Here is a 15,344-nt window from a genome sequence, read left to right as displayed (position 1 = left end):
GGAGGTCTCTGGGACCATCAACAGAGAAGAGCCGAGAGCGGGACCCTACCCAGAGAAACAGAGATGCCTGAGATGGAGACAGAGAAGACAAAGTGGAGTGATGAAGCGGCTGGGGACTTTGGATCCAGAGAGGAAAAGGGACTGTGGGCCGAAAATTAGTGTAGTGGGCGGGTATCTAGGATATACCCTTTGGTTGGTGGATGATGCATGGAGGGGATTGGAACCATGGCAATGAGACGATATATGATGGAATTAATGTAAAACTAAAGTTCTCTCATGTAAACTATCATATAATTCACAATAAAACATTATAAAAAATATATACACTTTAATGGTATTCTATTAGCTGGATTATGAGAAACCACAAGACATCTGCCATGGATTAAACTGTTTCTTCCAAAATTATGTATCATCTTGGCTAGACCACAATTCTCAGTGGTTTGTCAGCTACGAGATGATTCCCCACGTAAACTGATGTGATAAACTAATACAGGGATTTAAGCGTGGGATGTACCACCCTTAATCCCACCCAAGACCTGATCGGATATACGGGAGATTCCCAAGGATGTAGCATGCAACACCTTCTATCTAACAAGAGCTAAAAGGAGAAAGACGTGAGCAGGAAAGGAGGGACCCACTACCACCAAGAAAGAAGAGCCAGGAGCTGATTGTGTCCTTTGGCCCTGGGGTCCCTAAATTATGAACCTCCTAGATCCAAGGAACAATTGATGCCAAGACACACAGAGTTCTCCAAGGAATGCTGGGCCTACTGATGCCGAAAGGACCCCAAAACCTTTCCCCAGGACTAGTACTCTGAATTTGGACTCCTAGTCTACAAAATTGTGAGAATAAATTTTGTTTGTTAAAGTCATCCACTCTCACTTAGTGGAAAATATTTGAGTTTTCCTTCTCTGACAGGTTTATGCCTTACCAAAAAAAAACTTCACAGTTTCCAGCTTTCTCAGGCTTCATTCTATTTGACTCCCATTTTACAGATAGGCTTAAATGTGTGGGAATCTATTATGCGTGTGTGTAAAACAGTAAGAGTGGAAGAAGTTATGTGGACACAGCTGAATAGACAAAGAGACAGAAATATACATACTCATGTATATTTCTGTCCTGTCAACTTTGGAGCTATAAACATTATTTTATTTGGACAGTAAATATACATTTATAAATAAAGTAAGCTTCCATCTCTAAAAGAAAAAAAACCCACTTTATAATATACAGTTAAATGAAATCAAATAGATTAAAAAGTTAAATATTGTTTGTTTTTTCATTTGTGCATTTATAAGCCAAGTGTTTATGTCTCTGAACACATCCTCTGGGGAAAGGCAGAAAAGGTGTCAGAAAAAAGAAAAGCAAGCAAGCATAAAGGCAAGATCAGTAAGATTAAATTAATTCACTATGTATCTGCAATAAAAAATATTTTCATAAAACCCATGATATCAGCATCTACTTTTGAACAACTTATATATACATGTAATATGTATTTTTTGTTGTTAAGTGTCATCAAATTGGTTCTGATCCATAATTACCCTGTATAGGGTTTCTGAGGAGCAGCTGGTAAGCGTGAACCACCAATCTTGCTGTTCAAAGGACTTTGTAGTCCAGTGCAGTAACTCACAGCACCACACCAGGGCTCCAATATATATATGTTGTTGTTGTTAAGTGCCGTCGAGTCAGTTCCGACCCTTAGCGACCCTGTACAAGGTTTCCGAGGGTGTAAATCTTTACAGGAGTAGAAAGCCTCATCTTTCTCCCGTGGAGCCACTGGTAGTTTCGAACTGCTGACCTTCAGGTTCGCAGCCCGATTCGTAACCACTACGCTACCAGTGCTCCATATATATATATATACACACATATACATATATATATTTATTACACCAGATGTAATATATGAAAACAGAAAACAATGGCAATACCCACCTTAGCATGCAAGAGGTGTACTGACCTCTAGAACGCCTTAATTAAGAGCTAACTCTGAGCCACACCTGCTGACTAATTCTTCAAACATGCCCAGGTAATTTGGGAATGTAAAGCTGAGAGATTTGGTCACCCATCATTCTATCACCAGCAAAGTTGGCCTGTCCTCTCTAGAAGTAGTCAATGTTAAGTTTGAAGGACTTAGCCAGAAAGATAATAATGACGAGATTAGAAAGGGTGAGTGGCATGACCTAAGGATGAAGAGAGGAAAATTTCCTGATGCAGAAATAACAACGGGAACAGGAAAAAGTAGTAGAGGAATTCTGTCAGGACAGAAAGTCATCTTCACTGGTGTTTCAGAACTTGGCAAGGCAGCGATGGGCTGGAACCAGGGGCAATAGGGTAAGAAGAATGCCTGTCTCAGAAAGTGAACTGGAAAACACCATGTGAGCATGAATGTATGTGCTAAAAGGGACTAAAATGTTACCTTTAATATTTTCCCCACAGATTATCAGTTAATAGAACAAATTATTATATCAATCCAAAATGCCAATAAGTTTATCTTCAAATAATATTAAGTAATTGTTCATCACAATTTTAAAGAAAACAAACACATTTTCAAGAAAAGAATGACTATAAAGAGAAATAATTCATTTCATGGTAAGTCAGTAAATATTTTTAAAGAGTTATGTTTACCAAATGTGCTTAGTCATTTGAAAAACTGTGATTGGTTCTAAGATTAACATTTCTTTTTAAAAATTCCTCTGGGCTTAGGATTTAGGACCACAGTCCGCTGGGATATCTCGGTAAACTACCATAAAACAATCCACAAAGACACTGTTCTACATTCTACTTTGGTAGATAGCAAGGAGGGTCTTAGAAGCTTGTGAGTGGCCCTCTAAAATGCAACTACTGGTCTCTCCCTATCTGGAGCCCAAAAAAGTGAAGAAAATCAAAGATTCAAGGACACAATTACTCTAAAGACCTAGTGGACCATGTCAACCAGTCTCCACAACCCTGAGCCAAGAACTAGATGTCACCTTACTACCACGACAGATCACTTTGGTCAGGATGACAATACAGGGTCCTGTACAAAGAGGGAGGAAGGAAAAAAAAAAAGTCTAACAAAATTCAAAATCATTAAAAACACTAGACTTATGAGGCTAATAATATACACTGGGGGACCCCCTCAAGGCTGTGGCCCTTAGACACTCAAGTCTAAAAATGAACCCAACCCCAGGATCAACTTTTAACCAAATAATGGAGAGGCCTCTAAAGTGAATAAAACACCAGAGAGGAATGTACTCTTTAAAACAATAAAACAAAGCAGAAAAAAATAAAAGGTAACATTTGACCAAAAACAAAGCTTAGGAGGCAGGAATGGGTAGGGAAGAAGACCATGTGGAAACAGGGAAGCAACAGAGGAAGTGGGAAACTGCTGTTACACTGGTGAGTGCAACCCATGTCACAAATAAAATGTGTAGAGACCGCTGAATGGAAAATTAATTTGCTCTGTAAACTTTTACCTAAACTACAAGAAAAATATTTAAAAATGCAATGCTATCTTTTTACTAACCAAATACTAAGGGCACATATTAATAACGTCATTTTCCATGTCATAAATGATGAAAGAGTAAAACCCATAGAGAAATTGGGAAAATAAGATCTGCGGCCAAAACAAGCAAAACAAAGGAAGGGCTTGGAAGCACAAACACTGCAGGAGTACACCCATGCCATGCCTGGTGGCAACGCTTAGACTCCATTACCAAACCAATAATACAAACATGACTCTAAAGCTAAAAATGCAGATATTCATCCCTTCTATACCAGCTTTGGTGCAATGGATCTTTACAGCAAATAAGCAAATTCACTTTGGGTAAAAATGTTAACATGAAACAAAGATTACTTCATATTTTTCAATTTAAAAAGCAATTACCCTATATAATTCAACAGTCACTAAAGATTATGTCTGCATTATCCACAATATAGAAGTACTGGTGTGGCACTGGAGGATAAGCAATGGACCAGAAGGTGGTTTATAATGCAAGGTCGGTGATTCAAATTCATTAGCAGCTCATCAGATACAGGGTCGCTATGAGTCAGAACTGACTCAATGGCACTTAACAACAACAACAATCCAAGATATGGGTGTCCTGGTATGGTGCTGCAGGATACTGCACTGGACCATAAGGTCAGTTTGAACCACAAATGTCAGCATTCAAACACACCAGCCACTCCTTGGAAACCCTATACAGGGTCACTATGGGTCAGAACCGAATCAACATCACTTTACAACAATCCAAATTATCACCGTGCATCACAAAACAAAGTGCTAGATTGTTTCCCAAAAGGCATTCTTTTGTTGTTGTTGTTGTTGTTGTTAAGTGTCTTGGAGTCAGTTCCGACTCAAAGTGACCCTGTGTAGGGTATCAGAGGAGCGGCTGGTGGGTTTGAACTGCCGAGCTTGTGGTCCAAAGTCCAATGCTGATCCTACAGTGCCACACCATGAGTTCCACTGTTGGGTAGAATACTCTACATATGTAGGGCTAGTTGGTTTATGGTCTTGTTCAAATCCTCTATTTCCTTATTGATATTCTATGTAGATGTTCTATTCAGTGTTGCAGTGGCATATTAAAATCTCTAACAATTATTGTAAAATTATATTTGCCTATTTTTCCTTTTAATGCTGTCAATGTTTCCTTCACAAGTTTTGGGGCTTTAATGCCAGCTAGGTACATATAATTATATTATTCTAAGCATGATGCACTGCCCCTTGGATCACTGTAAAATGCCCTTCCTTGCCTTTTGCAATATATTTTAACTTACAATTTTATTTTTATATGAATATTAACATAGCTATAGCATTAAATGGGAGTCCTGGTGTAGTACTGTGGCTTAATGCTCTGGACTGCAAATTCAATGGTTCAAGCTCACCAGCTGCTCCCCAGAAACCCAAACAGGGTCACTATGGGTCAGAACCAACTCGATGGCACTTAACAACACAGCACTAAATAACCAACCTCTCTTTTACTAATATTGACATGGAATTTTTTTTCCCCTTATTCTTTCACTTTCAACCTGTTTGTCTTTGGATCTAAAGTGAGTCTCTTGTAGAAAGCATATGCTTGGTTTTTTTTTTTTTATCCATTCTGAGAACAACAGGTTTTTTTATGGTGATTGAAGGAGGCTAATGGGTACAAGAGAGTTCATTATCCTATTCTGTTTATTTTGTATGTTTCCAATTCTCTGTATAAACAAACAAACAAAAAAATTGTTTCCAAAAACTACTTAATGAGCAGGGGTAATATTCACAATGTAATGTCATCTTAAAACAGGAAAATTCAAACTTTATTCCCAGTATGATTCTAAGTATTTAAAGTATATATGAAAACATCTTTATGTATACATAATCATACTTGGAATTAAATATATAAATGTTAAAAGTAGTTACTGAAGAGTCACAGGATTACAAGAACTTTTTTTCTTTTCCTTTGTAATCCCTCATAGAATTTTTGCTCATAGTAATTTGAAAATAATTTTTTTTAAAGATCAAACTAGTTCATCAATGGCTACACTTAGAATTTATGAAAAACCAAGGTCTAAACAACTCCTGCAGGTTAAAGAATAAGAATATGCATAATTCATTTGACAAATTATACTATGAAATTCAGACTGTAAAATAAATCTATATCTTTTCTGTACCCACATCCATCTACAATAGTACTCAATAAAAAATGTGTACAGAAGACATTTAGATTTTCTTTGGAGTCCTGATGTGATATTCTAAGATAAGCTAACCACAAGGTTGGTGGTTCAAACTTATCAGTCACTCCTTGGACATATTATACAGAGTCGTTATAGTTGAAATCAACTGTCAGCACTTAACAACAAGCACAACCACATAGCTACTGCATACTTGGATTGTGACTAATGGGACATCACACACACAAAAAATCAAAATCCACATCAATTGAGATGATTCCTACTCACAGCAGCCCTAGGCAGGGTTTCCGAGGCTGTAGATCTTTACGGGAGCAGAAAGCCTCATCTTTCTCCCTGGGAGCAGCTGGTCTTTTTAAAATGCCAAACTCATGGTTCACAGTCCAGTCCTTATCCTAAGTAAAGTGCTACCAGTGCTCTTGCCATGACACTTAGGAATTACATTGAAAAACTTTTTTTAAACTTTTTATTGTGAATTGAGTGAAGGTTAATAGATCTAAAAATAGATCATCAATTTTACATTCAAAAAATCATATACTTTGCTTCATTAAAATGATTGCAATTCCCTCCGTGAATCAACTGTTTAACTACTGCATTCCTCCCTTGTGTCTCCTGCTACCTTTATCCTTCCTCTGCTAACCGCACTCTTATGCATATTGCCTGCCCTGTCAACCATGTTAACATGTGTCAAGCCTCTAGTCTATGAATAATTTTCCCTTCCTTCTACCCCCCATGACCATCATATATTGGCTTTTTTATTACAAAAACCTTTCCTTAACTTTTTACAACATTGGTCAAATATAATATTTATCCTTTTGTGATTTACTAATTTCACTCAACAAAATGTCCTCCAGGTTCATCCATGTTGTGAGGTGCTTCTAAGATTCAACATTATTCTTCTGCATTGCATAGTATTACATTATGTGTGTGTACCAAAGTTTAACAATTCTTCCACTGATGGGCATTTAGGCTGTCTCCTGCAGACAGCATATTGAAGGATCCTGTTTTCTTATCCATTCTGCTCTGTCTTTTGACTGGTGCATTTAATCCATTTACATTCAGTGTAATTATTAAGCATGCTGTCATTTTGCTGTGTGTTTTTTTGCGTTGCTACTGGTTTTTTTGTTCCACATAATTTTCTGCACTAGGTTCATTTGTTTGTGGGTTTTTTCATTTCTGTTATGTTAATGTTTATTAAATGTTTCTGATTTTCTTTTGTTATTTTGACATGCAGGTGTATTAATTTTCATTGACGTTACCATGTACCTTATTGTTTGGGTTTTGTTTTTTTGTTTTTTTTCACTATTTAAAACTATCTGCTCTATTCTGAAATCTACTTGACTTCCTTGCAATATGGATATTCTGTATGCAGACTATTCCCTCTTTTCACTTTGTATTTGACTTTATTATAAATTGGTATCTTTGGTTCCCAATTTTCAGTCTTGTAGGTTTCTTTTACTTTTTTTAATTACTTCTACATCTGGATTGAATTCTGGGTGGTGCTGCCATGTATGGTAATCTTAGCTTGTTGTCTGTTATTGTTGGTTCTCAGTCCAAAGAACTCCTATTATCCTTTTTATGTAAAGTTGGTCTGATCATTACAAATTCCTAAAATTTTTATCAGGAAATGTCTAAATGTTGCTTTTGTATTTGAGGGAGAGCTTTGCTGGGTAAAGGATTCTTGCTGGACTGTTTTACTTTCATAGTTTCGTTTCCTTGTTGCCTACATAGCTTCTATTGAGAAATCCAAGCTTAGTCTTTATTGGTTCTCCTTTCAGGTAATGTTTCGTTTTCCCAAACTGGTCTCAGGATTTTTTCTTTGTCATTGGGTTTGGAAAGTTTGATTATGATATGTCTTGGTGATTTTCTTTTGGGATCTAGCTTGTTTTCCTTATCTTCTCACCTTTCATGATGTTAGGGAAGTTTTCTTTGACAATTTTCTCTGTGATTTTTATTGTTTCTCCCTGCTCTGGAATTCCGAACACTTACAAGTTACTCCTCCTCTTCATATTTTTTCATTCTTTTTTTTTTTTTATTATTGTTCTTCTAGCATACTAGTATTGAGAGATTTATCTTCAAGTCCACTAATCTGGGCTTCCATTCTTTGGAATCTATTCTTTTGCCCTTTCAATGTACCTGAAATCTTAGCATTAATTTTCTGGAATTTGTAAATTGCAGATTTTGTACTGTTTCAAATTTATCTTTGCATTTATCTTGCATTTGTTCTTATAGTGTTTTCTTGAATTCTTCTGAAGATTTTTCTGTGTTCTCCTTGCTTTCCTCAATCTTTCTGTCAATCCTTTAAAGGTACCTAAATATCATTCTTTTGAATTCTGGTATGGTGCTGTGGGCTAATGCATCAGATGCAAAGTCATTTAAAATGCAAAGTTGGCAGTTCAAGGTGCTCCTTGGAAACCCTATACAGGGTCTACAGCACTTAATAACAACATACTTTCTCTTGGCGTTCTGGTGTGATGCCATAGGATAGTCAGTGGACTACTAACCACAAGGTCAATGGTTGAAAACCAGAAGCTGCTTCTTGGAAACTCTACAGTGGGTCACTATGAGATAGAACTAACTTGATGGCACTTAACAACAAAATACTGTCTCTCAAGAACCAGAACAAAGGAAGATTACCAGTTACATCAAGTAAGATTTTTTGAGTTAAAGCAAATTCTAAAACCCAAACCCAACTTACTGGCACTGTAAAACACAGAATAGAGCTGCCCTATAGGATTTCCCAGGCTATAAATCTTTACAGAAGTAGATTGCAACATCTATCTCTCAAGGAGCAGCTTGTAGACTTGAACCTTCGACTTGCTATCAGCCTAGTGCTTTAACCACTGTACCACCATGACTCCTTTAAATCACATTAGCCATTAAAGTATAGTCTAAACCAATTTTTCAGGGGCAATGTAAACTTTCTGATTTGTGCTTTTCAAAGTTGTGTCATCACTCTCCAACCTTTGAAATCTTTGTTCTTTCCTCTTGTGGAAAAGCAGAAAGAGAGTTGTATTACAACTTTGTCAACAGTACGACTGCCTTACAGTTACTCTGGAAAGTAAACACACATTCATAATAGGCAATCCTTTTGCTGAAAAGGGGCACTGAGTGTCACAATCAGTGGCACTGAGACTTTGTTTCACGTACACTGGTACAGAGCATGTTTTCCCTTTTGACTCAGGCTCTAGGAAGTTAAAGGGTGTATTTGTTATCATTGTTAAGTGCTGCTGAGTTGGTTCCAACTCATGGCAACTCTTGATAGGGTTTCCGAGGAGCAGGTGGTGGGTTTGAACTGCCGACCTTATGGTTTGCATGCCAGTGCGGAGCCTACAGCACCACACCAGGAGTATATTTACAGCGCACAAATAACTCACTTTGTTACTGATTTCCCCTTGGATCTTATAAACTAGTTTTTAACATACATGTATGTATATTTTAAATGTATAGCATCATTCCTAAATTCTAATGCTGTAACATTTCTTAAAGCTTTTTTCAAAACAGACATAATAAATACAAAGTACTTGACAAATTTCCCATGAGATTTTAGAAAATTTTTTTATCTTTGATAGTGTTCAAATTAAAGGGGCCGTTTTTGTTTTCTGGATTTAAGAAATGGATTGGACCAAACTAGAAGCATCACCATTTTTAGAGAGTGCAACTTTACGATACTTCCCTATCCAGAAATAAGGAGATCCAGGACAAAGAGCAGCCTTGATCTTTTAGTAGCTCTTTTCTAAGCAGATGGATTATCAATATTGTTCAGCTTATTAACATCTTTATAAATCATTACAATACCTTGTATGTTCTTCAAAATGCTGCGCTCTTAACTGTGATGACACAAACAACGATGATGCTATTGCCAATAACTGGTGTCTCTCTTTCTCCGTTAACTTGTGTCCTGAGAAAAATAATCCATTAATTTATAAAATACATATGATGCTAGCAACTATGACTCTATCTAATGACATTCTAGCTAATAACATTCAAACAAATAGTCTGTCAAGTGTCTACTATGAAGGAAATATAGTGTGAGGCACGTGGGCATGGAAGGATAGAGGGAAGGGGAGGGAGCAAGATTACTCAAATATACCAAAAACCTTGCACACTTGAGATTACAGTCTAATTTGGGAACAAAATCAGGAATAACGCATACAACAGCAAACAAATAACAAAACAACAGACTTGGAGATCCCTAAGAAAAGCTTAAGATTCCTTACATCTATTTCTCCTCACATCTACTTTGCGTTATCATTCTTCACTCTCAACTTTACTTGACGCTGGGTAAGAAGTACCATCAACCACTGAAGAATGTTGTTAGCCAAGATCGGTTAAGCCATGTTTTCCAGTGTGATGCATTCAAGGAAAATAAAGGTGCGATTCTCTTTCCCAGATGATGTCAAGGTTTGTTTCTCCCCTTCTCATCAGCCACTGTCATTCTCATTAATGAGACCTCCTCTTTCTAGCTGGATGGGGGCTGAGGTGGTGTAGGTGACAAGGCCCAGGGCAGACTATTTGGTCTAGCAAGTTCTCTGAAGCAGAGAATTCCTTTGCATTTCCATCATTCCAAAAAAGAAAAAAAAAATATGTACAAATCAACGCAGGATTTGAATACTCCAGGGTCTGCAGTTTAACATGTCCCTCAAGAGCTGTGAAATCTGACCACAATTTCTAACAATACTGATTTAACACAGTCATATAAAGATATAGAGTTCTGGTGTGGCGCTGCAGGATAATGTGCTGGACCTGCAAGGTCAGTTTGAACTGCAAGGTTGGTGGTTCAAACTCACCAGACACTCCTCAGAAACCCTATACAGAGTTGCTATGAGTAGGAACCAACTCAATGGCACTTAAAAACAATGAAAATAAGTATAAAGATATAGCACTGGACTGTTAACTGCAAGTGTGGAAGTTCAAACCCACCCGTCATTCCTTGGAAACTATACAGGGTCGCTATGGGTCAGAACTGACTGGACGGCACCTAACAACAACACACACATGATACATCACTACAAAGTAGAATGTAAGTCATTACAGAGAACTGGATTTTCAGCAATCAAATGCTACTTGTAAAATTAAAAATGAAAACACCAGGAGTCCAGGTGATCTTAGGTCCCTCTATACAAGGACTGTCACCAATTGAACTGTATCCTCTTAAAATATGTGTCAGCCTGGTCGGACCTGGATTCACAATATGTGTCAACTTGGCCGGACTACGATTCTCAGTGGTTTGGCAGTACATGATGATTCCCTGCGATGGGATGTGATGTGATAAGCCAATAGTAAGACTAAGGGTAGAATGTACTACCCTTAATCCCACCAAGCCCCTGACCTGATATGTGGGAGGGGAGATCCTCAAAGGTGTATCATGCAGCACCTTTATTTTACTAACTGAAACATATTTGGCAGGAGCACAATTCTATCCATGGCAGCTCCTCATACAGGGAACCTTATTCTGGAATCATATGGAATATTTCATAACATCTTAAGTTATGGGCACAATTAGAAACTTTTAAGAGCCTGTAAAAGTAAAGTTTACTAGGCCACTGAGGAGTCTGCTTTAGAGCTATTAGAAATTTCTAATACTGAATTCCCCAAACCCATTTCTAGACTCCACATTGGTATCGTAGTTAATGTAGCTTCCTACATTGTCTCAGAATAATAAAATAATTTATACAAGTAACATCTGATTGCTGAAGATCTAGTACTTTAATTGCTTATATTTTACTTTTTAGTGACCTATCATGTATACGTCCTGGTGTGGTGCTATGGGTTAATTCACTGGACTTCAAAGTTGGTTTGAACCGCAAGGTCAGCAGTTCAAGCTCATCAGCCTCTCCTTGGAAACTATATACAGGGTCATTATGAGTTGGAAATGACTCGACAATACTTACCAACAACAACAAAGCATGTGTATATTTGTTGTTGTTAAATGCCACTGAGTTGGTTCTGAATCATAGCTACTCATAGCTATAGGGTTTCCAAAGAATGACTGGTGGGTTTGAACAACTGAAGTTGCAGTTAGCAGTCCAGTGCTCTGTCTGTATTTTGCTGTTGTTAAGTGCTGTAGAGTTGGTTCTGACTCACAGAAACCTTGTATAAGGATGGTATGGTGCTATGGTTAATGGGTCGGACTGCAGAGTCAATTTGAACTGCAAGGTTGGTGGTTCAAGCTTACCAGCTGTTCCTTGGAAACCCTATAAAAGGTCGCTATGGGTCGGAACCAACTCGACAGCACTTAACAACAACAACAAGACCACTAGGACTCCTGGTGTGGTGCTGTAGGATGAGCATTGGACTGCAAACCACAGCTGTTTTCAAACCCATCAGTTGCTCTTTGGAAACCCTACACAGGGTCACTATGAGGCAGAATCAACTCAACGGCACTTCACAACAACAACAAGACCACCTGTGTAGCACTGTAGGACACACACTGGACTGCTAACCATAAAGTTGGTGGTTCAAGCCCACCAGCCACTCCTCAGAAACCCTATACAGGTTCGCTATGAGTAGGAACCAACTCAATGGCACTTAACACCACTATGACCATGAAAGGAGCCCAGAAGCCTAGTGGGATACGAGTTGGGCTGCTAACTGAAAGGTCACAGTTCCAAACTACCAGTCACTCTGCAGGAGAAAGATGAGGCTCTCTGATCCCATAACGATTTACAGTCTAGGAAATCCCGTATGAGTTGCTATGAGTCAAAATTGACTTCACAGCACAAACCACCAAGACCACCAAAAAAGAAGAGCCATGAATGGAGAGTGTCCTTTGGACCTGGGAACTCTACACTGTGAATCCGGTAGATCCAGGGAATGACTGATATGAAGACATATGGATTTCTCAAGGAATGCTGGTCCAACAAATGCTGAAAGGAGCCAGGTCTCTGAATCCAGACTTTCCACCTTCCAAACTCTGAGAGAATACATATGTTATTTAAAGTGGTATTTGTTTTAGCTGCACTAAATAACTAAGACAGAACTTCCTTCAGACCTCCATTCTCAGTCTTCTCAAAACATATCATCTAGGACACCACTTACCAAAGGAAGGCAAAACTATTTTCATAATACTACTGTTGTTGCCAAGTAACGTCGAGTTGATTCTGATCCACAGTGACCCTGTATAGGGTTTTCACAGAGAAGGTGGTGACCTTGCAGTTCAAACGACTTTGCAGTCTGACTCATTAGCCCACAGAGCCACACCAGGACTTCACACTACTACTACTAACATTTCTGTTTTGTATTTTACTTCCTTAAGAGTATACAAAAGGAGCTCTGGTAGTGCAGTGGTTACGAGTTGGGCTGCTAGCCTCAAGGTCAGCAGTTCTAAACTATGTGGGAGAAAGATGAATCTTTCTGCTCTCATGAAGATTTACAGCCTCAGAAGCCCTATACGGTGTCGCTATGAGTCAGAACCAAATCCACAGCACATAACCACCACTATCACCAAGAGCACACAGAGGACTTTCCTAAACTCAGAGCTTATATCACATCTGAGGACACCACTATTCTGATGTCAACACATAAACAACAAACAAACAAAACTATTCTCAAGTAGATTCTAACTCATTGCAACTCTACAGAAGTACGCTACTGGATTTTCAAGGCTCTTATAGTTATGGAAGCAGGCTGTATCTCCCTGATGGGAGGGGCTGGCGGGTTTTGACCACTGACCTTTCTTCGGTTATCAGCTAAGTGGTTACCATAGCATCACCAGGGCTCCTTGTTAATCAACACACAGTATCTGTTAAATTTTTAAATGAATAAATGTTTTAATGTCTCTCAGTGTGAATTTACAGTATGACAAATAGGTGTAGATATGTAAGCTCTTTAGGGACCTCAATAATTTGTGAGAGTGTAAAGTGGACCAGTACTCATTAAATTTTACAGTACACCCAATGCATCTGGAATACTTGTTAAAGATCAAATTCCTTTGCCCTATTCCAGAGACTAAGGAGGTCTGGTGATGCTGTGGAGTAAACATTTGGCTGTTAACTGTAAGATTCAAATGTACCACCTGCTTCATGGGACAAAGATGAGGCTCTTTCTCCCATAAACTTTTACAGCTTCAGAAATACTAAGTACTTCTACCCTGTCCTAACAGGGCATCTATGTGCTGGAATGGACTGAATGGCACTGGGTTACTTCAGATCGATATGGAATCCTATCAGGGGTTGTTTTTATTGCTATTAGGTGCCACCAAGTTGGGTCCAACTCATAACAACCCAATGCACAACACAACAAAATGCCCAGTCATCGCCATCACCATCCTTATCTTGTTATGTTTCAGTTCATTATTGCTGCCACTATGTCAATCCATTACATTGGGGGGGTCTTCCTCATTTTCACTGACACAACACTTTTCCAAATATGATTTCCTTCTCTAAGAACAGATCCTTCTTGATAATATGTCCAAAGTACTAGAGCCAACCTAGCTTCTAAGAAACACTCTAGCTGTACTTCGCCCAACACAGATTTGTTTGTTCTTCTGGGAGTCCACAATACTTCCAATATTTTTCTCCAACACCATAATTCAAATGCATTGATTTCTCTACAATCCTCCTTATTCACTGCCCAACACGCATATAAGGTGATGGAAAAATACCATGGCACACTTTAGATCAGGCACACCTTAGTCTTGAAATTGACATCTTTGCTATTTAACATTTAAAAGAGGTCTTTTGCAGATTTGCCCAATGCAATATGCATTTTGATTTCACAGTCAAGATTGTGGCCCCAAGCAATATGAAATCCTTGATTATTTCATTGTCTTTGCACTGAGGTGCATTCTATTTTGAAGACTTTTTTTGTTTTTTAATCTTCATCAGAAAGTATTACTCTTGGCTTCCAGTAAGAAGGTTGTATCATCTGCAGTATATACATCCATGGTTATTCAGTCCTCTGTCCACTCAAACTCTTCCTGGTGTCTTCCATTCCAGGGAGTACTTTACCCTCTAAATAACGAAAAAAAAAAAAACTGCTTTTGCTAGGGTGAGACAGAGTCAAACTATTCTGAATACTCAATGAGAGGAGATGGAAAACCCTTACAGAAATTTTAAACAAATAGTCCTGCTTTTAGCCGTTTTCTCATGGACCTAGAGTTGAAAATGACAGTGAATTTTAAAGGGTGCTACAGTGATACACCAAATATTATAATAAAATATGCAAAGATTTGGAATCAGAAAACCAAAAAGAAAGAACACGCTCAGCATTTCTCAAGCTGGGGGAACTGAAGAAAAAATTCAAGCCTCGACTTTCCTTATTGAAAGATTCTTTGGGCAAATTACTGAATGATGCAGAATGCATCAAGAAAAGATGGAAGGAATACAGAGTCATTATACCAAAAAGAAATGGTTAATGTTCAACCATTTCAAGAGGTACCATATGATCAAGAGCCAATGATACTCAGGGAGGAAGTCAAAAGTGCATTGAAGGACTGACAAAGAACAAGGCACCAGGGATAATTAGAATAAAAATTGAAATCTTTCAGGGAAGTGAGGTGGCACAGGAGGCACTCACTCATCTCTGCCAAGAAATTTGGAAGACAACTATCTGGCCGACTGATTAGAGATCCATATTTGTGCCCATTCCAAAGAGAGGTGACCCAACGGAATGTGGAAATCATCAGACAATCTCTTTGATACCTCAAGCAAGTAAAGTTTTGCTAAAGGTAATACAGAAATGGCTACAATCATACA

At 38.2% G+C, this 15,344-nt stretch overlaps 1 protein-coding gene across 1 annotated transcript in view; it reads right to left on the bottom strand.

Moving 5' to 3' along the window:
* The window catches only part of PCCA (propionyl CoA carboxylase, alpha polypeptide), a 605,786-nt gene that overhangs the window by 241,643 nt on the left and 348,799 nt on the right, over positions 1-15,344 (bottom strand). The window contains exon 18 of the mRNA XM_006846664.1: positions 9,445-9,547. Within this exon, the coding sequence (XP_006846727.1) occupies positions 9,445-9,547 (103 nt within the window). The remainder of the gene's footprint in view (positions 1-9,444; positions 9,548-15,344) is intronic.

The sequence above is a fragment of the Chrysochloris asiatica genome, unplaced genomic scaffold (genome assembly GCF_000296735.1).
Source record: "Chrysochloris asiatica unplaced genomic scaffold, ChrAsi1.0 scaffold00029, whole genome shotgun sequence".
Classification (NCBI taxonomy): Eukaryota; Metazoa; Chordata; class Mammalia; order Afrosoricida; family Chrysochloridae; genus Chrysochloris; species Chrysochloris asiatica.
Note: the sequence above shows the minus strand (reverse complement) of the source record. Positions and strands in the feature narration are given on the sequence as shown.